This window comes from Sesamum indicum, linkage group LG13 (assembly GCF_026168435.1).
Source record: "Sesamum indicum cultivar Baizhima isolate 11 linkage group LG13, ASM2616843v1, whole genome shotgun sequence".
Taxonomy (NCBI): Eukaryota; Viridiplantae; Streptophyta; class Magnoliopsida; order Lamiales; family Pedaliaceae; genus Sesamum; species Sesamum indicum.
In genome coordinates, this window is record NC_142669.1 from 8,312,825 (window position 1) to 8,337,220 (window position 24,396).

A 24,396-nucleotide genomic window follows, 5' to 3' on the forward strand; every position below is an offset into this window, starting at 1 on the left:
AATGTAAAAATGCTAGTTCTTGTGAACCGCGAACTTATAATTTATTGTTTATGACCTTATTGAGTTTCAGCATCCGAGGGCTGCAACAGAAGCTTTTCTAATGTTGTTTCCCCACTGTACTTCCCTTGCAGTGTAATGTTATCGAATTCCAAAGCGTACTTAAGCACAACATTAAGTATTTATAATTAATCAACAACTGTTCTGAAATTAGACAAATAACTACTACTAAAATTGAAATAACAATCCACACGTCAACAGAATTCGAATCCACAATCTTATAATCACACGATCTCAACTTCGTCGATTAAATTAAATCTAACATCTTTGAATTATTTTTTGTTTTCGATTTCGCGAACTGAACTCGGACTAATCAAATTAGATCTTTGGGTCTGGCCTGAATTCCAGGCGGGCCCAGTAAATAAAAGCAAGGAACTTTGGTTGATGAAAACCCTACCACTTGTGTTTTATGAAATTCGTCCCGTGGAGCAGAAAAGGTCAAAAATGTAACTGTACAGAACTTTCCAAGCGTCCATTTTTGAACTGCTTCTCACTACACTGATTGCTTCTGTTTTTTTCATCCTTAAATCATTCCAGTTTCAGGTGGACCTCTCTGTCTTTACCCTCCACATATAAATCACAATTTTGGATTTGTCTCTTGCTTTTATTTCCCACTATATATATATATATATAAAAATTCTTGAACTGTCGTATAAATTGGCCGTAGAGGTACAAATTCATGACATTTGGACTAAAATTGACAATGGTGGGGTCGGAGTGGACTCGAGACCCATCCAGCTTCATATTGATAAAAATTTTAAAAATAAATTAATTATTCGTAACAAATTTGTTCACAGGACAAGTTCGAAACAAAACCCATGACCTACTTCATCACCCATTTAATTGGACCTGGACCCATCCCATTTGGGACGGGCCCCAATTTACTCAAACCAATTGACATGCCTATCATGATAGCAATGTATGGGTGTTAGTCTACTTTACTACAAAAATAGATATACGTCATATCCACAAACCCAAATTTATAAAAAAAAATTATCGTAAATGTCGACCTTGCCAATTAAGTAAGATTTCATTAGCATGTTCGTATTTCTCAAGGTTTTATAATTTTGGCAGCGTCAAGTTCAGAAAGAATTTTATGTAATAACTTAAATAATATCTAACATTTTTTTATGAAAAAAGAAGAAATGTAACATTTAGAGCACACATAAGTTGTTTACAAAATAATGAGTAATAAAATTTCATTTAGTTTTTTTGGTTAATATCATTAAATTGAATGAATTTTGAGTAACGGAGAAACTTATTTGTTAGATGGAAATAAATCTTAAGGGTACTAGATGTAATTTCTCAAATTACAAAAAAATTTACATGTAGTTAAATCAAACTTTAGGGAATGTGAGTGTAATTATCCTTTAAAATCTCGAGAACCTTTTCCCTTAATAACAGTACTGGAAGGGAACCTGATGAGGGAGAACTTAGAAAAAGACGGATATACCCCCAAAGAAGGGTAAAAGTGACTTTATGCGCTAAGGTGGTTTGACCAATATTTGACGTGATTCCAAACAAAGTAAATACTTAAGGGTGTAATTAATGGGTATAATTACGGATTTCTAGCACATTACGTGTGATCATGGTGCATAATTTAAGAAGATGTGCATTTATGCGGGAAACAAAGTCTGAGATCGTGGGCACGTGGCGTTTCCGGTATGGAAGCTTCATTCAGTATAAGAAGGGGAAAATCTCTTCAACAGAGGTAATTTCGGATTCACAAAGAAACATATTTTACATCCAACATTTTACATTTAAGAAACATAACTAACTTGAGCGTCGGAGTGTCTTCGTCGGGTGTCAACCCGACTAGATAACGTTTTCTTTTATCCACAGTATCTCAAGGATTTGGGAGCGAAACGTGAACATGACCGTAGAGTGATCTAGACGATTTCGAGCCCGATCAGAACCCTTTGCACACATTCAAAATTTACCAATAGATGCATAAAATAAAAGTGAAGAAGACGCGAAAATTGAAGCATTTTTGTACATCTACTCAGCTAGTACTAAGACGTTGATGACAACTTACGAACGATCGAGTTGCCTATAATACTGAACCTTATTCCTGTTAATGATATGTCATAAGTTCGAGTTATAAAGTTATAAAGGGATTGGAGAATCATTTTTGATCCTAAAATTTTTATTTTTTTTTAAAGAAAGGGTAAATACTCTAAATTGAAGTTCTAAAATTAGGACATGATTTAGTTGACCAAAACCAGTTGTTGTCTAGCTTCAGTAATCCTCATCTCCTCCTTCATCTTCCTTATGAAATCTTCAAATTTCTGGTTCAGTTCTTCCATGCTCAACTTCTCTATCTCTTCTTCGTGGTCGTTGTCGTAAAGGTCTTTGTCACTGTGAAGAAGCCCGCAATCCGTAGCTTCACTTCCATCAATTTGTTCATCTTGCTCGCTATCATCCGTCACTAAAACTGAAACTTCTGCTGCCGCCGAGCAATATGCAGACTGATCTCCGGCTTCATCATTCTCCTCTTCATACTGTTCCGATTCTTTAGTCTCATCCGCCGCCATGTCCGTCTCCAAAACCGTCGCTTCTGAATCAGATGCCATTTGGGAACCGTCGCCACTGCTCTTCTGCGACATGTCGTCGAGACCAAAGTCCGGGAGCGAACCAACGTCGGAACCGGAGGTTTTTGCCAGAAAAACCAGCAGCCCATTGCATATGAGGAACAGGTAGTTTTTGTTCATTATGGTACTTCTCAAGAGGTCAAAATAGTGTGAAGAAAAGAAGCTCAAATTTTGAGAGTACATCAAAGAAAAGAAGGAAAGCAGAAGCGACAGCATTGAGACGGAAAACAGTAGCAGTTTGCTCCAACTTTTGACGTTGGTGCGCTCCATTTGTACGTTTCAAGAATGTGAGGAATTAGGGTGGAAAAAGAGCGACGGATGGGTTGCCTTATATAGACGTGGGAATTGATTAAGAACACATACACCAACGTCTACCATCAAACAATTAGTTAAGTTAGCATCACTCTCCTTGAAAAAAAATACGAATCTCAGATTAAGTCTGCCCCGACCCCCCACCCCATTGTACAAAAAAAAAAATCCCTAATTATATTTTTTAGAAAAAAAAAATAAATATAAGTGCTTATCAGTTTTTTGGTCTAAAAGTATTTTTCGAATTTATAATTTTTTAATTTAAACTACTTAAATTAAGTTGATTTTTTTATGGGGAGGGGGGCAAAAGTTATATGGAATTCAAGTACGTACTTCTCCAACTCTTGCTGAAAAAATTATAAATATTAAATTATTTTTTCGAACACTTCAAATTCTGGCTTATTGTGCTTTTCACTTTTATTTTCAAGTATACCATTTATAAAAATAGAAGGAATATTTATGTACCATCACATAAATAATAAGCGTATAAAATTTACATAAATTGTATATTTAAAATATAAATACATTATATATATAAAATATATATTTATTTGCAATAAAAATCCAAAGAGGAACAAAAAGAAAGTAGAGGATAATAATTAGGAGGAGATGTACATGCCGTTTTGTTGTGAGCTTGTGATGATTCATGAGCATGCATGTGTGCGTAGGGGAACGTGTGGGTATGTGAGTGTTGCCATGTGGTGGGGTGGGGTGGGGTGGGGGTGGGGTGGGGGTGGGTAGGGGCCTGCACTTTCATTTGCTTGTTCAATTTTAGGCGTCCATTTGTTCAAATTGACCCACAAAATCAGATGCATGGATCAGAGATCAACAAGTTTCAATTATGGTTGATAGAATTAGGGCTAAACCATATCCATATATATATATATATATATAAATGTGTGTGCATCTATGAATAATGAAAAATTCCACTAAAATATGGTTTGATTGAAATAGTACTTTAGGAATGTGGTCGATAATGCTGACACCGTCTCATATTAATTGCAAATGAAAAATTTAATTTGTTTGTAAATTTTAAGATCTATTCTTTTTAGTGATGTGTTTATCTTTTTCTAAAATTATTTTTAATTTTTTACACCCGTGCATTCACTTGAGATTCGAATACAAGACCTTTCATAAAGAAATTTTGTATATATCTTAATTAGTCCTAGATGTGTATGTAAAATATTGGGATCGTACCTACCCAATTCCCACCAAGACTGGACTCAAGTAGGCCTGTCAACGAGTCGAGCTCGACCATTTTTGTCGAGCTCGTACTCAGGATCTTCGAGCTCGAGCTCGAGCTCGACGAGCTGGCTGAGGTTAAGCTCGAGCTCGAGCTCGACAATGTATTCTCGAGCTCAAACTTGAGCCGATGAGCTCAACTCGAGCTCGCCAAGCTCGACAGCTCGAATCATCATCATTATTATTATTATTATTATTGCTTTAAATCATGAGATCGAATCATAAAATTTTACATAGATATAGTTAATTATGTTCATACCGTCTGATATGATTTAAATCATACCGTCTGATATGATCTAATTGATACAGTCTTGTATATATTTAAATTTCGTATGAATCGGGTGCCCGAATTTTAAAATTTCATAAATATTGATTAAACTTTTTAATCTCATTATATATAAAATTTCAATAATAATTAGAATTGTTCAACCATCATCATCATCATCATTATTATTATTATTATTTTAAATAATAAAATCGAATAATCAAATTGTTACATAGATATAGTTGAAATTAATATATGTTAACAATTTGCAAAATTTATGTATTTATAAATGTTAGTATAACATTGATGTAACTATCATCTTACATTGTTGAAAAATATGGGTTAATCGGGCCATCAAAATTCAGATCTGACCGTTAGATATGATAAAACTTATAAAAAAATACATTTGGTAAAGTTTTAGATTTATTGGATATACGGATGTTGAGATATCGTACTCGAAACATAAGAGTAATCATTCAAGACGGTGTATCGTTGAATCAGGCCATGTGATTTTAAATCATACCATCGGATATGATCTAATGGGCACAATCTTGTATATATTTAAATTTCGTATGAATTAGGTGTCTGGATTTTAAGATATCGTACTTATTGATTAAATTTTTAATCTCATTATATATATAATAAAATAATAATTAGAATTGTTCAACTACCACCACCATCATCATCATCATTATTATTATTGTTGTTGTTATTATTATTATTATTATAATTTTTAGATTAATTCATAGGAATTACTAAATCTTGACATAAATTTATAAATAATAAAAAATTATAAGTGAATTAATTGTCAATTAAGAAAAATATAACGTAAAACAAATATATATTAAAATATAACATAAAGTCTATATATGTCATATTAAATAATAATTTTAATTATAAAAAATTATAATTTACTAAGTTGTTGATTAAATTTATTTTTATATAAAGATTAAATGTATAAATAAAAGTACCATAATTTATTACTATCCAAAATAAAATGTATGATATTGATTAATAATTATAATATATGGTCAATTTTAATTATAAAACTAATCAAATATTAAATATAAAATTAAATATATAAAAAATTCAAATAAAAAAATATATAAAAAAAATAAAAAAATATTCACCTGGCTCGCGAGCTGGTGAACAGCCAAATATGAGCTCGAGCTCGAGCTCGAGCTGGCTCGACGAATCTGCCACCCCTAGACTCAAGTATGTGTCGATTTATTACAGTCATGCGATTAAAATTATACTAGTATTCACATGTAATTGTAAAATTTGGACATACCTATAAATTTATGCCCCCTGGATCCCTAACTTTCGTTACCAAAAAATGATTTTATTGATTTAAATATTAGAGGGTTATAATTAATTTTTTTTCGTGCAAACTGATTAGGATTATTAGACATAATGGGCTTCATTAAATTTAGAGTTAGATCAAAAAGTTAAAATTTTGAGGTAATGATATAATCAAGAAAGCAATTTTTGTGAAACTTAGTATTAATAGTTTGTGGAATAACTTAGGCCATGTTCGATTTTTTTTCAAATTGGTATATATTTTCAACAAAAGGTGACGTTTCTAAAACGAGATCCACTTGCCCAAAAGTTGTACTCAGTAAATAAATAACACATCCAATTAAAAATTACACTTATAAACTGTCAAAGGTTGTTACCAGATTTGTCGTAATTATAACACTCTTTTGTTACTGAAAAATTTTAAATACTCCTCTAAATGAATAATAGTCTAAAAAAATATCCCCTGCAATGAACTGTTATAAAAAGGTATTTATTAGACTGATATTAATTTTAAGGGAAATATTTGTAATTTTTCAAATAACAAAAGGGTATATGTAATTATGATAAAATCACAAAAAAGTCTGTTGTAATTTATTTTAAATAAAATGATAAATATATTATACTTATCATATAATTAAAATAATATTTTACAAAACGACCATGTCTAGTACTCAAAAGGAATACAGATCCACCCAATCAAATCAGATTACAAATGTGTTATATTTGTTATATAATTAATATATAATTCAAATAAAGTTAAAAATTGAACAATGCTTATTAATTAAAAAGTATGGTAAATTACATTAACACCCCCATCAGATTAGATCTAAATACACAAATATCTTATATTTTTTTATAAAATTATAGCTCCATTCCACGAGGGGTGTTAGTGTAATCTTTTATGGGCAGTGTGTGTTAGCTTTGCCTATGAATAAGGGATGTCGTTATTTGTAATACATCAAAATGTGTATTTATAATTTTGTAAAAAAGAGAGAATGTTGGTGCATTTTAATCTAAAGTATGAATACAATTTACCCTAAAAAGAGTTAATGTCCATTCTTTAAAGAAAAACAAAAATTGTACAATTTACCCTAAAAAGAATTAATGTCCATGAAATGAACTAACTTTTGCATTAATAAAGTCTAAGATTAATTTAATGATTGAGATTAAAATATATTAAATTTTATAACTTCATAAATTCTTATTCAGCTCATATGGTATTTGTCACATTTCATGAATTTATATCATTTATTACAAATAATATTATTTTTTTTTAAAAAAATCCCTTAAATTATCAAATATAAAGATGAATTACACTAAATTTCTTTAAAATTTATATTAATTTCAAATAACTTTAATTATTTAAAAAATTATAAATACTTTACTGAATAACTCTAAAATAAATTGTCAAATAGGTATTTATTAAAATATTTATAATTTTAAATTATATATAAATAATTATAATTATGATAAAAATCTCACAAGAGCTGTTGTAATTTACTCAAATTACAAACCAGCTAAGGAAAAGGCACCAAAATCCCTAAAAGGTTAAATTATTAGGTCTACCCATAACACCAGTCTCAGCAGTCAGCAGTACATCGACTGTACCTTAACAAGTAGCATATTATACTCTACAACACATCAAAATACGCTCAATTCCCAAATCATGATGATCAGTACTGATCAGGCCACAAAAATGCGCCCATGGCGAACCGCCTCTTCTCCTCCAAACTACCATCGAAACTAAGTCCGTACTGCCGGAGCAGCGCGTCCACCTTCCACTCCTCCATCTTTTCGTAATCCGATTTCGCGTACCTCGGGTAATGCAGAGGCATCTGGAACCGTCCTCCACTACTCCCCACTTTATTCTCAATCTCCCGGCGATTCATTTTCAGCCGATCCTCCTCATTCTTCGGATCAGATATCGTCTGCTCGTTGCGCGGTGCGTAGTGCTGTAGGAGTATTGTGTACGCTGAATTGAGAAGCCAGTTGAGAGCCATCGCGATTTGATTTGATTGTGAGAATTTGAGGTTAGGTTTTTTTTTGCTTGTTTGGGTTGGTGATTGGAAGAGGTGGTGTCTATATATTAAGGGGAGCTGACGGTGTTGATTGATAGCTGGTTTGTGAAATATCTGGGGATAGCTTGGTGAACAATCCAAGAAATATCGGGGTTGTTGCCGTAAATGCTGTATCTAGATTTCTCTAGTTCATGATGAGCCCATAGGTTGTGCTGTCGTCCATTCATAAATTCGCCACGCCAAGTACACACTCCTCCCAACGTAATACTTGTGCGCACACAGAGAAAATGGATTGGACATCGTCTTTTAAGAACATAAATCAATATATAATTAAAGGATTAATATATGAAATGATCAAATATGTTTTTATAAAAAAATAGTAATAAATTATTCCACGTATTTCAAAAAATAAAATAAATTACTTTTAGCAATGGTTTAGATAGAGGTTGTAATTTTTTTTTTTAAATATAGGGAATAATTTATTATTTTATTTTTTACATATATTTTTTTTACTATTTCTCATATCATAGGATGGTAAATTGTATTTTTTTCATAATTAATTATGTGCTTTTATAGTTTTTTTAAGCGATAGTGACAATCATTATTTATTAAATAATTCAATTATATCAATACTAAATATTAATATCTAACAACAATCGATAATTATAATAATTATATATTACTTATTAATATTAGATAATTAAATTTAATTAACAACCATGCATTGGTAGGATGCGAATCTATAATTTTAAATTCACGATGCCTTAATTTCGTCAATTTATTGAGTTAAGCCTCATGAGCTAGTGCTTTTATCGATTGGATGTTAAAGATTAATTTTTGTAAAGGTGTTCTTAAAAATTATGTAGAACTAACTTTTTATTTAGGGTAAATTATAATAAATTATCATGTTTTTCGATGTTTATTAAACAAATATATAAATTTATTCATGGCATAAGATATTTTTCAAATTTGTAAAATGTTAAATTATTTTTGGTCGAAATAAGTTCACGTAGCTTATAAAATTTGAGCAATAATAATTAATATTGAAAGATTTTTCAAATTTTAAAAATAATTAGAAGTTCCTTATTATTATTATTATTTTTTAATCTTAAGCTCTTTTTTTTTAAATTCTATTAGTTTTACAATATTTCATACATTTTCAAATATCTTATAAATTATTTAATGTTTGATGAAAAAGAGTAGTTTTAACTTCTATTCATTCTTGAATAATAGAAAGGAAAAAATTGTAAACAACTCTATTGTGATATTATAATTGAACAAATTATTTATTTATGAAAAAAATACAATTTATTTTTATGCATTTTTTTTAAATAAAACAACTTTTTAGCTTGTTGTATTTTTTAATATGAAGTGATTTACATTATTGTCTGAAAAATATAGAAAAATAAATTACTATTTTTTCTAACTAATATTTTTTATCGTTTATAATATCACGATATAGTAAATTGCATTAAATCGAAATCTAAAATCACATCTTTCCTCATATCCATTTCTTAAGCTTCAATTTTATTTGAATATTTGAAAAGGGTATATCATATTTTGCCATTTGAATTATATCTATTTTAACATTTTGCTATTAATTTTTTTTTTGTGTCAACTTACCATATCAATTTTATAAAATTTATAATTTATCATATATAACCATTTTTTTGTTGATTTTTATACACAAAAAACATCACAGATTATATATATATATATAAAATATCGTATTACATAACTCTTAAATATCATAATGCGCTTTATGTGCTGTTTTTTAACAAAAAACTTAGTTGCAAAATGTTATAAATACCAAGGTACAAATTTTTTAAATTAAAATAGTAAATCAATATAAAAAAATTAAATAACAAAATATAAAAATAATCGTAATTTAAGTGACAAAATATAATTAGTTGAATTTAAAAATATAATAATCTTTAGAAGTTACGGATACAATTACATGGAGCTCTAATAACCCTAACTCCTTTCCCTCTGTCTGAAATTCCAAAACCCAAATTACATCAGTAGAGGTATTTCGACAATGTCGGCAATACTCCGTACTCGTGCGCGCTTGTATTCTATCATTTCGAGGAATGATCGTCGATTTTCCTCGCCTGTCGCCAATGAACATCCGAGAGAACCAATCATCTCTTCGTCTATCATCAGCGATCAGACACCGGAGCCTCCGTCGCCGGCTCCGCCGGCGCCGGAGGCAGGGAAGAAGTCGTGGACTGTTTTGAAGTACGGCCTCGTTGCTGCTCTTACTGGTGGTATTGCCACTGCTGGCTACGCCACCTATGGTTCGTATCTTTCTTTTATCTCACTACGGTTTCTATTTGGACTTTTTAGTATGTAGTGGTCGGAGCTGATGTTTGCTGGTTGTTATGTTCCACGACCAATGGTCTCCTTCGAAGAAGGTTTCTATGTATGCTTTCTCCTTAAAAACTTATAAGTATGTTTCTCGAAATCTAACACTTACTGCACTTTTTCTATTACCTTAGGCTGGACTCTTTTGATTAATAGGTTTTGCCTAGAAAATGTGTGTAGCTAAAGCCTAGTTGTAGCACTACCTTGGTCGTTGAGTTTACTTGAGTGGCATTTGAACTTTTTGGAAATTATGTGGAGTTCGATCTTGGTTTGAAATGGGAATCTGATCTAACAATTATGTTTGAATTTAAGTTATTCACTGATTACATGTTTGTCTGCAGCTTACTCATTGGATGAGATTGATCAGAAGACGAAAGCCCTCCGTGCATCAGCAAATTACACTACTGGGGATGATGCATCTTCTTTAGATGTGCGCCTCCTCAGCATCCTTCTGCTTACTTTTTATATTTTTGTTAACTCAGGTCACACTCACAAACTTGATGTGGTTTCATGTTGTTCACATCCTGAGCAAGTGGTACATGTAAGAATATTGGTTCATTTTTCTAATCATATATTGGGGGTGTGAGTTGAGGTTGTGGTAATGGGAGGAAGGAAGGTAAGCTATTAAAGCGGCTTGGATAATATTTTTTTTTGGTGTTAATGTTCAAGGAGGACAATTTTTTTTTTGTTGGGGGGGGGGTGTCGTTGCTACTCCTTTACCACATTTATTTCTCGTTTTGGAACATTTGGATAGTTAAGTAGCATCGAATTGGTGTGAGATGTATTAGGGCATCCTGATACATGGTTTTTGTTATATTTAATGCGTTAGTACCATTGTGCAAAACTAAGATGCCTTTTGATGTGAGATGCCCGTGATTGAGTTTTTTGTAGCATAGGGAAACTTCAGTACATGGATATATTTTACTTTTATCAGAAACAGTACTTGCCTGCATGTCTGCATGAGTGAGCTTTGTTAGTAGCATTTAACTCTGGATATGTGGAGTTACTTGTTAGAGTAGTGTCTAATATCAAGAAGCACGAGTTAACAATTCTCTGCAACAAATTGTTTATGCAGAAATTTCAAGCTTATCTGCAAGCTGCTGCAATGACAGGTGAAAGTCTTTTATTCCAATAGTCTTCCTATACACTTCTTTAACTACATGAAAATAGAATAGCTCTTTTTGCTCTGTGTTCCTTAAGGATTATTTTGGCAGTAATATGCCATTAAGATTTCCTCTTATTTTTTGTTGCACTCCATTTGCGTTTTATGTGTTGCAGTCCCTGCTAAGTTGGTTGACATTTATCTTGATCTAAGGAGGTTAGCTGAAGAACAAGTCAGAGTAAGATACTATTAGCAGTTTCAACCAATAACTTTGCTGTTGCAAATGTCTTATTTAGTTAATTTGCCCCTGTCCTTTATTCATCTTGCTCTTTTTGTGTCTTATTGCTGCATTACAGGGTTTTACTGAACCTACATCGGATAAGCTTCTTCCTGATTTGCACCCTTTGGAGCAGCATGTATTTACCCTTGTTCTAGATCTAAATGAGACGTTGATTTATTCTGATTGGAAGGTATATCTCATATGCTTGCCATTTTTCATTTTCGAGTAAACTCAGTTTCTGATTGCGGGCTTCATCTTTTCTATGGATTTAGATTATTTTTCATACCATAGTTTTGCTTAAGTATAATGTTCTACGTTTTCTTGTCGCTGAGCTCCTCACTTCTTGCACATCGTTATAGCCATGTGTCTGTTCTTTGTTGTTTCATAATGCAAGTTTGTTTTGATATAATCTTCTGCATTTGTGTAACATTATTTTCCCTGGTTCCACCTTTTAAAGCGTGACCGAGGGTGGAGAACATTCAAGAGACCTGGTGTAGATGCTTTTCTGGAGCATTTAGCTCAATTTTATGAAATTGTAGTATATTCTGACCAACTAAGTATGGTGAGTATTCACCTTCCAGAGAAAGGACATGGTAACTTTTTCCTTCTTTATTTTACTAGTTTTTTCTTTTCTTTTTATTTTTCCCATAGTTCTTAACGTGTGTCCTGACATTACAGTATGTTGATCCTGTTGTTGAAAGATTGGACACAAAGCACTGTATCCGGTATAGGCTTTCACGGGGAGCAACAAGATATATTGATGGCAAGCACTATAGGGTACATCCATTCACTTGTTCCCCAGACTGCGTGAAAATTATGGATGCATATTCTCACTACTAAAATTTTATAGTATATCCGACATGTAAAATTAAGGAAACACAGGATACATTGTGTGCAGAAGCATGCGAGCTTTTCAAACTCAGTATTGTATCCATTCGTCTTTGAGTTGTTGAGTTCATCAGTTCCATATTAGTAAACATTACTTGAAAATTCTCCACTGTGAAATGCCGCGAATGATAAATATAATTTAAATTGGATGTTAAATCTATGTATATTTTATAACCTCGCTTTTATTGATGGAAACTTGTGAGATTATTGAGTGAAATTGCTGAAGAGGCTCTGGCATTTAATATAAATGATTGTTAACATTCTTGAGGATTTGTTGCCTCTTTATTGTGATGCAGCTATTGGACAGGCATTAGGTAACCAGACGATTCAATTCTTTTGCTCAGATATGCTTTTTTCAGCTGTAAAGTATCAGTTGCATGTCTTTTGAGTTTTGAGATCTCACTAGATAACTGTTTACTTGTTTTATTAGGCCTATTGCTAAAGAAGCAAGGAACGTAAAATCACGATGTGAGTTGTTTCTTTGTAGTCTGTAAAAATTAGTATTTCCGACATGCTATAGCATGAAGTCTAGACATTTGTCCTCTCATGATATTGATCCTGACTGTGGATTGGTAGCAAGCTGCATGAATAATATTGTGGGTATTATTGCTGTTTAAGTTGCAAAACTGCTGTCTTTCGCTTGTGATTGGGTTTTAGACTTTAGTGTGGTGAAAATATTTCACCCAAATCTTTGTTTGATGCTGATAGTAAATTGAGCTAGAAGACTCATTTCTCACTTGGGTGATTTATCTTATTTTGGTTATAATGCTATGAATTGCACTCTTGGCACCTATTATGCATACAACAAACATTCTCCTTATGTGTGTTTGCTATTTGTGCAGGACCTCTCGATGCTGAATAGAGATCCTGCAAAGGTTATATATATTAGTGGTCATGCTCTAGAAAGTAGTCTTCAGCCTGAAAACTGTATTGAGGTAAAACCATGGAAAGGGGAAGCAGATGACACTGCACTTTTAGATCTTATTCCATTTCTTGAATGTAAGTTTTCTGATTATGCTTTAATGTTGGATCTTGCCGCTAGTTTGCTTTGTGAGTATGTGACATTTACTCTCCAACCATTTTCTGTTGAAATCTCCGGTTGAACTTGTTTGAGTGCAGATGTTGCTAGACATAGACCAGCTGATATCCGAGCTGTTCTAGCTTCATATCAAGGATGTGATATTGCTAAAGAGTTCATTGAACGATCCAAAGAGCATCAAAGGTCAGGTTTCCTCTTGTTCTCTATAATATGACAATCTAATGGTTTGTCCCACTCTCTCATTGCTCCGTACCTGCTTATTATTTTATCTTTATCTTCTTACATCTTTCTTTATGTTGGGAGTCGGGTGGAGTGGTTTTTTCCCCTTCCAAAGGGGAAAATAATCATGTTATTGAAATCGTCATCATATGAATGATTATGTGGTTTCTCTTATATCTCACCAATTTAGATGTCTCCATCCAGCGAGTTTGATCGAGTCCTACCACTTATTTAGCAGCTTTTTAGTCTGTCCACAACCTTTTTTTATTCCCATTAGTAGTTTTTGTAGATGCAAACCTCTTTTCTACTGTATCCATATGTGCAATACGAATTAAAATGTATAGAAATGCTGAGAAACACTTCTGACTTGTTTGCCTCTGTGCTCCAGGCGGATGCAAGAGCAAAAGAAGCAGGGTCGTTTATGGAGACACTAGACAGATACAAGAAAGCAGGTGGATCCTAACGTGCAACTGAAATGATTCTGTTGTTTGACATACTGAATATACTTTTCCTCATCTCCCGCTAGCTCAGGTTTCTAGGACAAGTTGTAATGGAGTATCCAACTTGTGATTCTTTTTCCTCAAAATTGAGTGTTGAAGCTCTTGCTGGAATACAATTGGTGCTTCTCAGTTAATTAGGAATATTCTCTATGCCTCACGAAACCTGTCGTTCTTTTATGCGTGGAACTTCAAATGTGAACCCAAAACAAGAGGTGCCTTTTTACATGTTACACTTTGGTGAGTACAGAGCTGTAGAGAAAGTATTGGTGATTTACAGTTTTGTAGAACGATGGCGGCACTTTGATCTGAATTCTGAGACACTCTCGAGTTCCTTCTGTGCAATGTCATAGAGCATTAGTTCAGAACTTTATACGCCTTTCATACTACTGCGTTCTTCTATACCAGAACTCGGTTTTGAACATTAATATGGATAGATAAAACTATACCTGGCAACACACAAAACTATGTTATGTCGAGTACATCTATGTAAGGGCATTTTTATCTATATAGATATCGAATACCAAGTTAATTTTGTGAAATTCCTGCCATTTAATTAACTAGCCACCTACGCACACCCGATACATGATTAAATTAATCCTTACACGAATTCCTCTTGAATATAGTATTTGTGAGCATAAAATTTATTTATAAAAAATCTTCGTATTAGTTCAATGGAACTCTACTATCTCACATGCACACCCCCCCCCCCCCCATCACACACACACACCGCACATGCACACACACACCCCCACACACACCACACATACTCACAGAACACACAAAAGAAAAAGACGCACAAATAAGGAAATTGAAAAGTCGGAACAAGGAGGGATCATTCAAGCAAAACTTTTCAAGTTTGTGGTCGATAAAATTGAAAAAAAAAAATCAGTAGCTGATTAGAACATATAAAAATATAATCTTAAACATCATGATCTCAACAAAAACCTGCTACACAAAATCATGATTTTCAGAGAGGTTGATCCAGAAACTGGATAATATTAATCACAAAATCATTGCCCTAATTCAATTACATAAATAAAACACACTAGGAAATGCTGCAACCTTCTTTGTTCCAATAATAGCACTGGGTTCAAAGGAGTAGCAATAGTTAAGCTCTTCTTGATGCCAACAGACAGGCTTCCCCCAAAGCATCGAACAACAACCAACAAGTAAAACAACTTTAAACTCAATAAAATTCCAAAGCATTACTGTAATATTTCTACTAACAGGACCGATCACATGTCGGAATCACACATACATACTCAGTAAATATCAGAATTCTTACAACTAGAAGAATAAAACAATTAAAATGATACATTACATCAAACTGAAAAACAGTAAATGCACCAAACTAATGCATTGTCCACTAAGCTAAAGTGATTTTCATCAGGAAGCTCATCAACCACCAGATTAACGATTGAATAGGGCACACTTAGCAGCAGTTTAGAGGAACCTTAAAAGCACAAGACATATCACCCACTGTAGATGCTAGTTCTCTTCATGGAGATGTTTGCTGCTCTTCTTCTCAGATCGCTTCTTGCCCCTACCCACTCGCAAATCATCTGAAGCACTGACGTTGGAATCAAAGTCTGAATATGCCTTCCTACTCCTCCTTTTATGCCGCAGATCAGCAGAATCATCATCTGAATGATGGTGACTCCTCCTCCTCATCTTCTCCTTCCTACTCTTCCTCTTTCTTCGCTTGTGCTTCAATTCCTGCAATTTACCTGATTCAAAAAAGTGTTTTCAATTCCTTAAAAAGAAAAACACAAAAGAAATAGAAAAGTACCTTCAGGGTAATCTAACTACCCATACTACTCAAAAGCAATATGAGATCAAAAAGTAAACCAAAATCCAAAATACTATGAATACATGGGATGGTTAACAGAAAGCAATTAGCACTTAGTTAGCTTTCTATTTACTAAGGCATTTCAACAAAAACCCAAGCGACAAGAAACATAAATCAACAAGACGCCTCAATCTTTAAGAAAGTTAGTATAAAAACTTGTAATGGATTTTGATTATTTCATGAAACTTACCTCTCTTCCAAAAAGTTAAAGCTAGTGTCTCCTTTCAGTAAAGGAATCATTCACTTTATAAAGAAGAGCCACAAGAACATTTGTGCCATTTATCAAGCAACACCACAGATTCAACAACTTATAGGCCTAAAATCCTGGTTTTTGCAATACCAAAACCACATTACTAGGAAACTATTACCACTGAAATATGTATGAAACTGCCCATAAGTACCTGAAGGCAGAAAAATAACAGAAACTTAGGCAGGTGCATGATTAGTTCTTTACCTGATAAATAGTAAGCCACATGTAAACACAAGCATGAGTCAAGCATCAACTACAACATATATAACTGATTAATTGTTCCTGAGGAAAATGATCATTTTCCCTCTTCCATGCGAGTACTCAAAAATCAAGGTGATGCTACTGAAACTACCATGTGATTCAAGGGTGAAAATTATAGAGACCGCTATTAGCAGGAAGGAAATCAAAATGGCTAAACGCATCAAAGTCAGAGTTCAAAACTACAACATTTTGTAGTGGTCGCTGGCAACCAATTCAAGAATTGGTTAACAAATCATAGGCACCCAAGGCATTTATCAGATTTTATCAATCCTCCACTCATTTTCTCTCACTATATCCCCTCTAGTAAAGTAAATCAATCCAAGATCACTCTTGTTAACGAGATATATTAAAAAAAAAAAGAAGAGGGACAATACACTCTCTCCTGTCATGTTATTGCTCTTCATTTCAATAAATATCATTCATATCAGGTAAAGAAAAATGGGAATACACATCTATGCAAGCACACAAAAATATTATAAAAAAAATAAATAGACCACAAAAACACTCAATACCCGTAGTGAACACAAACTCGACAAGTTTTGCTGAATGATGCCCCCTCCTTGTTTCGGTTTTTCTATTTTCTTGTTTGTGCGTCTTTTTTCGTGTGTGTGTGTGTGTCTAGGACTGTGTGTGGTGTGTGTGTGTGGGTGGGTGTGTGTGTGTGAGAGAGAGAGAGACTGTGTGTGGTGTGCGTGTGTGTGTGTGTGTGGGGTGTGTGCGTCTACGTGTGTGTGTCACTGTAGAACATATTTTACTTTCATTTTGGATATAGAAGAAGTGAGGTGTTGCTTTTATTTTCTACACCAACGAATGCTATTTGCGTCTTGTTACATTTGTCATTCTCCTTCAATTTCTAAGTCTTCATTTATATCTACACAACCCTTTTTCTCGTGCTGGATGTCACATCGCAATATTATATGCTCATTAAAGGTATTGTGTGTCTTTTTGGTCTATTTATATCATTTGTAACATTTTTGTGTGTTTGTATAGATGTGTATTCTCATTTTTATTTATCTGATATGAATGAGTATTTATTGAAATAAAAAGCAATAACAGGACAGAAGAGAGTGCATTGTCCCTCTTCTTTTTTCCTTTCAATATATCTTGTTAGCAAAAGTGATCTTGGATTGATTTACTTTACTAGAGGGGATATAGTGAGAGAAAATAAGTGGAGGATTGCTAAAATCTGATAAATGCCTTGGGTGGTTATGATCTACCAACCAATTCTTGAATTGGTTGACAGCGACCACTACAAAATGTTGTAGTTTTGAACCCTGACTTTAGTGCGCGTAGCCATTTTGATTTCCTTCATGCTAATAACAGTCTCTATAATTTTTACCCTTGAATCACATGGTAGTTTCTATAGCATCACCTTGATTTTTGGGTACTCGCATGGAAGAGGGAGAATGGTCCTTTTGCTCAGAAATAATTAATCAGTTATATATGCTGTAATGATGCTTGACTTATGCTTGTGCTTACATGTGGCTTACTGTTTATCAAGTAAAGAATTAATCATTCACCTGCCCAAGTTTCTGTTATTTTTATTCCTTCAGGTACTTATGGGTAGTTTCATACATATTTGAGTGGTAACAGTTTTCTAGTAATGTGGTTTTGGTATTGCAAAAACACGGATATTAGGCCTATAAGTTGTTGAATCTGTCGTGTTGCTTGATAAATGACACATATGTTCTTGTGGCTCTTCTTTATAAAGTGAATGATTTCTTTACTGGAAGGAGATACTACCTTTAACTTTTTGGAGAGAGGTAAGTTTAATGAAATAATCAAAATCCATTACAAGTTTTTCTGCTAACTTTGTTAAAGGTTGAGGCGTCTTGTGTGATTTATGTTTCACCTGCCCAAGTTTCTGTTATTTTTCTGCCTTCAGGTACTTATGGGCAGTTTGATACATATTTGAGTGGTAACAGTTTTCTAGTAATATGGTATTGGTATTGCAAAAACTTGAATACTACGCCTATAAGTTGTTGAATCTGTGGTGTTGCTTGATAAATGACACATATGTTCTTGTGGCTCTTCTTTAGAAAGTGAATGATTTCTTTACTAGAAGGAGACACTAGCTTTAACTTTTTGGAGAGAGGTAAGTTTCATGAAATAATCAAAATCCATTACAAGTTTTTATGCTAACTTTGTTAAAGGTTTAGGTGTCTTGTGTGATTTATGTTTCTTGTCGCTTGGACTTCTGCTGAAATGCCTTAGTAAATACAAAGCTAACCCAGTGCTAATTGCTTTTTGTTAACCATCCCATGCATTCATAGTATTTTGGATTTAGATTTACTTTCTGATCTCATGTTACTTTTGAGCAGTATGGGTAGTTAGATTACCTTGAAGGTATTTTTCTATTTCTTTTTTATTTTTCTTTTTATGGAATTGAAGGCACTTTTCTTCTGAATCAGGTAAATTGCAGGAATTGAAACGCAGACGAAGAAAGAGGAAGAACAGGAAGGAGAAGAGGAGAATGAGGAGTCACCATCATTCAGATGATGATTGTTCTTATGATTCTCCTGATTTGCGGTATAAAGGAGGAGCAAGAAGGCATATTCAGACTCTGATTCCGACGTCGGCGCTTCAGATGATTCGTGAGTGGGTAGGACAAGAAGCGGTATGAGAAGAAGAGCAGAAAAGATCGCCATGAAGAGGACTAGCTTCTACAGTGGGTGATATATCTTGTGCTTTTAAGGTTCCTCTAAACTGCTGCTAAGTATGCCCTATTCAATCTTTAATGTGGTGGTTGATGAGCTTCTTGATGAAAATAACTTTAGCTTAGTGGATAATACATTAGTTTGGTGAATTTGTTGTTTTTCAGTTTGATGTAATGTATCGTTTTAATTGCTTTGTTCTTCTGGTTGTAAGAATTCTGATATTTACTGAATATGGTATGTGTGATTCTGATATGTTATCGGTCCTATTAGTTGAAATATTGCAGTAATGCTTTGGAATTTTTTTGAGTTTAAAGTTGTTTTACTTGTTGGTTGCTATTCCATGCTTTGGAGGAAGCCTGCCTGTGGGCATCAAGAAGAGCTTAACTATTGTTGCCCCTTTCAACCCAGTGCTAATATTCGAGCAAAGAAGGTTGCAGCATTTTCTAGTGTGTTTTATTTATGTAATTGAATCAGGGCAATGATTTTTGGATTAATATTATCCAGTTTCTGGATCAACCTCTCTAAAAATCATGATCTGGTGTAGCAAGTTTCTGTTGAGATCATGATGTCCAGGAATATATTTTTATATGTTCTAATCAGCCACTGCATTTTTTTTTCAATTTTATCGTCCACAAACTTTAGAAGTTTTGCTGAATGATGCCCTCTCTTTGTTCTGGCTTTTCCATTTCCTTGTTTGTGCGCCTTTTTGTGTGTGTGTGCGGTGTGTGTGTGTGTGCGTTTGCGCGGTGTACGCCTGTGTGTTACTGTAGAACATGTTTTACTTCTATTTTGAACATAGAAGAAGTGAGACACTATCTTTAACTCTTTGGAAGAGAGGTAAGTTTCATGAAGTAATCAAAATCCATTACATGTTTTTATGCTAACTTTGTTAAAGGTTGAGGCGTCTTGTGTGATTTATGTTTCTAGTCGCTTGGCTTTTGTTGAAATGCCTTTGTAAATACAAAGCTAACTTAGTGCTAATTGCTTTCTGTTAACCATCTCATGTATTAATAGCTTTTTTTGTTTTGGTTTACTTTATGATCTAATGTTGCTTTTTTGAGCAGTATGGGTAATTAGATTTAATTGAAGGTATTTTTCTATTTCTTTTTTGTTTTTCTTTTTAAGGAATTGAAAGCACTTTTCTTCTAAATCAGGTAAATTACAGGAATTGAAATGCAGACGAAGAAAGAGGAAGAGTAGGAAGGAGAAGAGGAGGATGAGTCACCATCATTCAGATTATGATTCTTCTTATGATTCTCCTGATTTGCGGCATGAAGGAGGAGCAAGAAGGCATATTTAGACTCTGATTCCAACGTCAGTACTTCAGATGATTCGCGAGTGGGTAGGGGCAAGAAGCGGTCTGAGAAGAAGATCAGGAAATATCGCCATGGAGAGGACTAGCTTCTATAGTGGGTGATATATCTTGTGCTTTTAAGGTTCCTCTAAACTGCTGGTAAGTATGCCTTATTCAATCTTTAATCTGGTGGTTGATGAGTTTTTTGATGAAAATCGCTTTAGCTTATTGGACAATACATTAGTTTGACGCATTTGCTGTTTTTCAATTTGATGTAATTTATCATTTTAATTGCTTTGTTCTTCTGGTTGTAAGAATTCTGATATTTATTGAATATGCTATGTGTGATTCCGACATGTGATCGGTCCTATTAGTTGAAATATTGCAGTAATGCTTTGGAATTTTTTTGAGTTTAAAGTTGTTTTACTTGTTGGTTGCTATTCCATGCTTTGGGGGAAGCCTGCCTGTGGGCATCAAGAAGAGCTTAACTATTGTTGCCCCTTTCAACCCAGTGCTAATATTGGAGCAAAGAAGGTTGCAGCATTTCCTAGTGTGTTTTATTATGTAATTGCATTAGGAAAATGATTTTTTGATTAATATTATCCAGTTTCTGGATCAACCTCTCTGAAAATCATGATCTGGTATAGCAAGTTTCTGTTGAGATCATGATATCCAGGAATGTATTTTTATATGTTCAAATCAGCTACTGCATTCTTTTTCAATTTTATTGTTCACAAACTTGAGAAGTTTTGCTGAATGATGCCCCCTCCTCGTTCCGACTTTTCCATTTTCTTCTTTGTGCGCCTTTTTTTTGTGTGTGTCTGTGAGTGTGTGTGTGAATGTTCGGGGTGTGTGTGTGTGTGCGTTTGCTGTGTGTGTGTGTGTGTGTGTGTGTGAGTGTATGTGTGGTGTGTGTGTGTGTGCATGTGGTGTGTGCGGTGTGTGTGTGCGTGTGGTGTGTGCGTTTGCGGGGTGTGTTTGTGTGTGTGTGTCACTGTACAACATGTTTTACTTCTATTTTGAACATAGAAGAAGTGAGACACTATCTTTAACTTTTTGGAAGAGAGGTAAGTTTCATGAAGTAATCAAAATCCATTACATATTTTAATGCTAACTTTGTTAAAGGTTGAGGCGTCTTGTGTGTTTTAAGTTTCTAGTCGCTTGGCTTTTGCTGAAATGCCTTAGTAAATACAAAAGCTAACCCAGTGCTAATTGCTTTCTGTTAACCATCCCATGTATTCATAGCATTTTTTATTTTGGTTTACTTTATGATCTAATGTTGCTTCTGAGCAGTATGGTCAATTAGATTTAATTGAAGGTATTTTTCTATTTCTCTTTTGTTTTTCTTTTTATGGAATTGAAGGCACTTTTTCTTCTAAATCAGGTAAATTGTAGGAATTGAAACGCAGACGAAGAAAGAGGAAGAGTAGGAAGGAGAAGAGGAGGAGGAGGAGTCACCATCATTCAGATGATGATTCTTCTTATGTTTCTCCTGATTTGCGGCATAAAGGAGGAGCATGATGGCATATTCAGACTCTGATTCCGACGTCAGTACTTCAGATGATTCGCGAGTGGGTAGGGGCAAGAAGCAGTCTGAGAAGAAGAGCAGGAAACATCGCCATGAAGAGGACTAGCTTCTATAGTGGGTGATATGTCTTGTGCTTTTAAGGTTCCTCTAATTTGCTGCTAAGTATGCCCTATTCAATCTTTAATCTGGTGGTTGATGAGCTTCTTGATGAAAATCACTTTAGCTTAGTGGACAATACATTAGTTTGGTGCATTTGCTATTTTTTAATTTGATGTAATTTATCATTTTAATTGCTTTGTTCTTTTGGTTGTAAGAATTATGATATTTACTGAGTATGCTATGTGTGATTACGACGTGTGATCGGTCCTGTTAGTTGAAATATTGCAGTAATGCTTTGGAATTTCTTTGAGTTTAAAGTTGTTTTACTTGTTGGTTGCTATTCCATGCTTTGGGGGAAGCCTGCCTGTGGGGATCAAGAAGAGTTTAACTATTGCTGCTCCTTTGAACCCAGTACTAATATTGGAGCAATTAAGGTTGCAGCATTTCCTAGTGTCTTTTTTTTATGTAATTGCATTAGGGCAATGATTTTTTGATTAATATTATCCAATTTCTGGATCAACCTCTCTGAAAATCATGATCTGGTGTAGTAGGTTTTTGTTGAGATCATGAAGTCTAGGAATATATTTTTATATGTTCTAATCAACTACTATATTTCTTTTTCAATTTTATCGACCAAAAACTTGAGAAGTTTTGTTGAATGATGCCCCCTCCTTGTTCCGACTTTTCCATTTCCTTATTTGTGCGTCTTGTTTTTTGTGTGTTTGTGTCTGTGAGTGCATGTGGTGTGTGAGTGTGTGTTTGCATGTGTGTGTGGGGTGTGTGCGTGTGGTGGGGGTGTGTGTGTGTGTGCATGTGCGGTGTGTGTGTGTATGTATGTGTGTGTGTGTGTGTGCGCGTGTCACTGTAGAACATGTTTTACTTCTATTTTGAACATTGAAGAAGAGATGTGTTGCCTTTATCTTCTACGCCAACGAATGTCATCTCCGTCTTGTTACATTTGCCATTCTCCTTTAATTTCTAAGTCTTCATTTCTATCTACACAATCCTTTATCTCGTGTAGGATGTCACCATAGTTTTGGAACATTTTATGTTCATTACGGGTATTTTGTGTCTTTGTGGTCTATTTATTTTCTTTTGTAACATTTTTGTGTGCTTGCATAATGTGTGTTCTCATTTTTTATTACCTAATATGAATGAGTATTTATTGAAATGAAGAGCAATAACAGGACAGGAGAGAATGGATTGTCCATCTTCTTTTTTCCTTCAAATATATCTCATTAGCAAGAGTTGTCTTGAATTGATTTACTTTACTAGAGGGGATATAGTGAGAGAAAATGAGTGGAGAATTGATAAAATCTGATTAATACCTTGAGTGGTTATGATCTGCTAATCAATTTTTGAATTAGTTGCCAACGACCACTACAAAATATTGCAGTTTTGAACCCCGACTTTGGTGCGTTTAGCCTTTTTTATTTCCTTCCTGCTAATAGCGGTTTCTATAATTTTTACCCTTAAATCACATGGTAGTTTCTGTAGCATCACCTTGATTTTTAAGTACTCAAATGGAAGAGGGAGAATGGTCCTTTTGCTCAGGAACAATTAATCAGTTATATATGTTGTAGCTGATGCTTGACTCATGTTTGTCCTTACATGTGACTTACTGTTTATCAGGTAAAAAACTAATCATTCACTTGCCCAAGTTTCTGTTATTTTTCTGCCTTTAAGTACTTATGGGCAGTTTCATACATATTTGAGTGATAACAATTTTCCAATAATGTTGTTTTGGTATTGTAGAAACCAGGATATTAGGTCTATAAGTTGTTAAATCTATGGTGTTGCTTGATAAATGGAACATATGTTCTTGTTGCTCTTCTTTAGAAAGTGAATGATTCCTTTACTGGAAGGAGACAATAGCTTTAACTTTTTGGAAGAGAGGTAAGTTTCATAAAGTAATCAAAATTCATTACAAGTTTTTACGCTAACTTTGTTAAAGATTGAGGCTTCTTGTGTGATTTATATTTCTTGCCGCTTGGACTTTTGCTGAAATGCCTTAGTAAATACAAAACTAATTCAATGCTAATTGCTTTCTGTTAACCATCCCATGTATTCATAGCATTTCTTTATTTTGGTTTACTTTATGATCTAATGTTGCTTTTGAGCAGTATGGGTAATTAGATTACCTTAAAGGTACTTTCTATTTCTTTTTTGTTTTTGTTTTTAAGGAATCGAAGGGACTTTTCTTCTGAATCAGGTAAATTGCAGGAATTGAAGCGCAGGCGAAGAAAGAGGAAGAGTAGGAAGGAGAAGATGAGGAGGAGGAGTCA

At 33.8% G+C, this 24,396-nt stretch overlaps 3 protein-coding genes across 4 annotated transcripts; 1 reads left to right on the top strand and 2 right to left on the bottom strand.

The window, feature by feature from the left end:
- Nucleotides 1–1,763: 1,763 nt before the first annotated feature.
- Nucleotides 1,764–2,960, bottom strand: LOC105176629 (uncharacterized). Its single transcript, XM_011099501.2, has one exon. The coding sequence runs from the start codon at nucleotides 2,916–2,918 to the stop codon at nucleotides 2,265–2,267; it is 654 nt and encodes a 217-aa protein (XP_011097803.2). The 5' UTR covers nucleotides 2,919–2,960; the 3' UTR covers nucleotides 1,764–2,264.
- Nucleotides 2,961–7,163: 4,203 nt separating this feature from the next.
- On the bottom strand, nucleotides 7,164–7,972 carry LOC105176605 (uncharacterized). The gene has a single exon (XM_011099473.3). It carries the CDS (start codon nucleotides 7,761–7,763, stop codon nucleotides 7,437–7,439), a length of 327 nt encoding a protein of 108 aa, XP_011097775.1. The 5' UTR covers nucleotides 7,764–7,972; the 3' UTR covers nucleotides 7,164–7,436.
- Nucleotides 7,973–9,735: 1,763 nt separating this feature from the next.
- On the top strand, nucleotides 9,736–14,403 carry LOC105176606 (mitochondrial import inner membrane translocase subunit TIM50). Of its 2 annotated transcripts, none has more exons than XM_020698733.2 (10): nucleotides 9,736–10,078; nucleotides 10,487–10,686; nucleotides 11,221–11,257; nucleotides 11,424–11,485; nucleotides 11,604–11,717; nucleotides 11,985–12,089; nucleotides 12,206–12,304; nucleotides 13,258–13,414; nucleotides 13,535–13,637; nucleotides 14,062–14,403. In XM_020698733.2, the coding sequence occupies exons 1-10, from the start codon at nucleotides 9,820–9,822 to the stop codon at nucleotides 14,105–14,107; spliced, it is 1,182 nt and encodes a 393-aa protein (XP_020554392.1). In that variant the 5' UTR covers nucleotides 9,736–9,819; the 3' UTR covers nucleotides 14,108–14,403. The 2 variants fall into 2 exon arrangements, with proteins under 2 accessions (XP_020554392.1, XP_011097776.1); XM_011099474.3 differs by having other exon boundaries at nucleotides 9,739–10,078; nucleotides 10,487–10,575.
- Nucleotides 14,404–24,396: the final 9,993 nt, after the last annotated feature.

What these genes read in the sequence shown, in the direction of transcription:
- LOC105176605 (XM_011099473.3), bottom strand. Translation starts at nt 7,763, where the DNA reads ATGGCTCTCAACTGGCTTCTCAATTCAGCGTACACAATACTCCTACAG.
- LOC105176629 (XM_011099501.2), bottom strand. Translation starts at nt 2,918, where the DNA reads ATGGAGCGCACCAACGTCAAAAGTTGGAGCAAACTGCTACTGTTTTCC.
- LOC105176606 (XM_020698733.2), top strand. Translation starts at nt 9,820, where the DNA reads ATGTCGGCAATACTCCGTACTCGTGCGCGCTTGTATTCTATCATTTCG. An exon ending in TAGCTGAAGAACAAGTCAGA is followed by an intron (nt 11,486 to 11,603) that starts GTAAGATACTAT and finishes GCTGCATTACAG; the next exon opens with GGTTTTACTGAACCTACATC. An exon ending in TCTTATTCCATTTCTTGAAT is followed by an intron (nt 13,415 to 13,534) that starts GTAAGTTTTCTG and finishes GTTTGAGTGCAG; the next exon opens with ATGTTGCTAGACATAGACCA.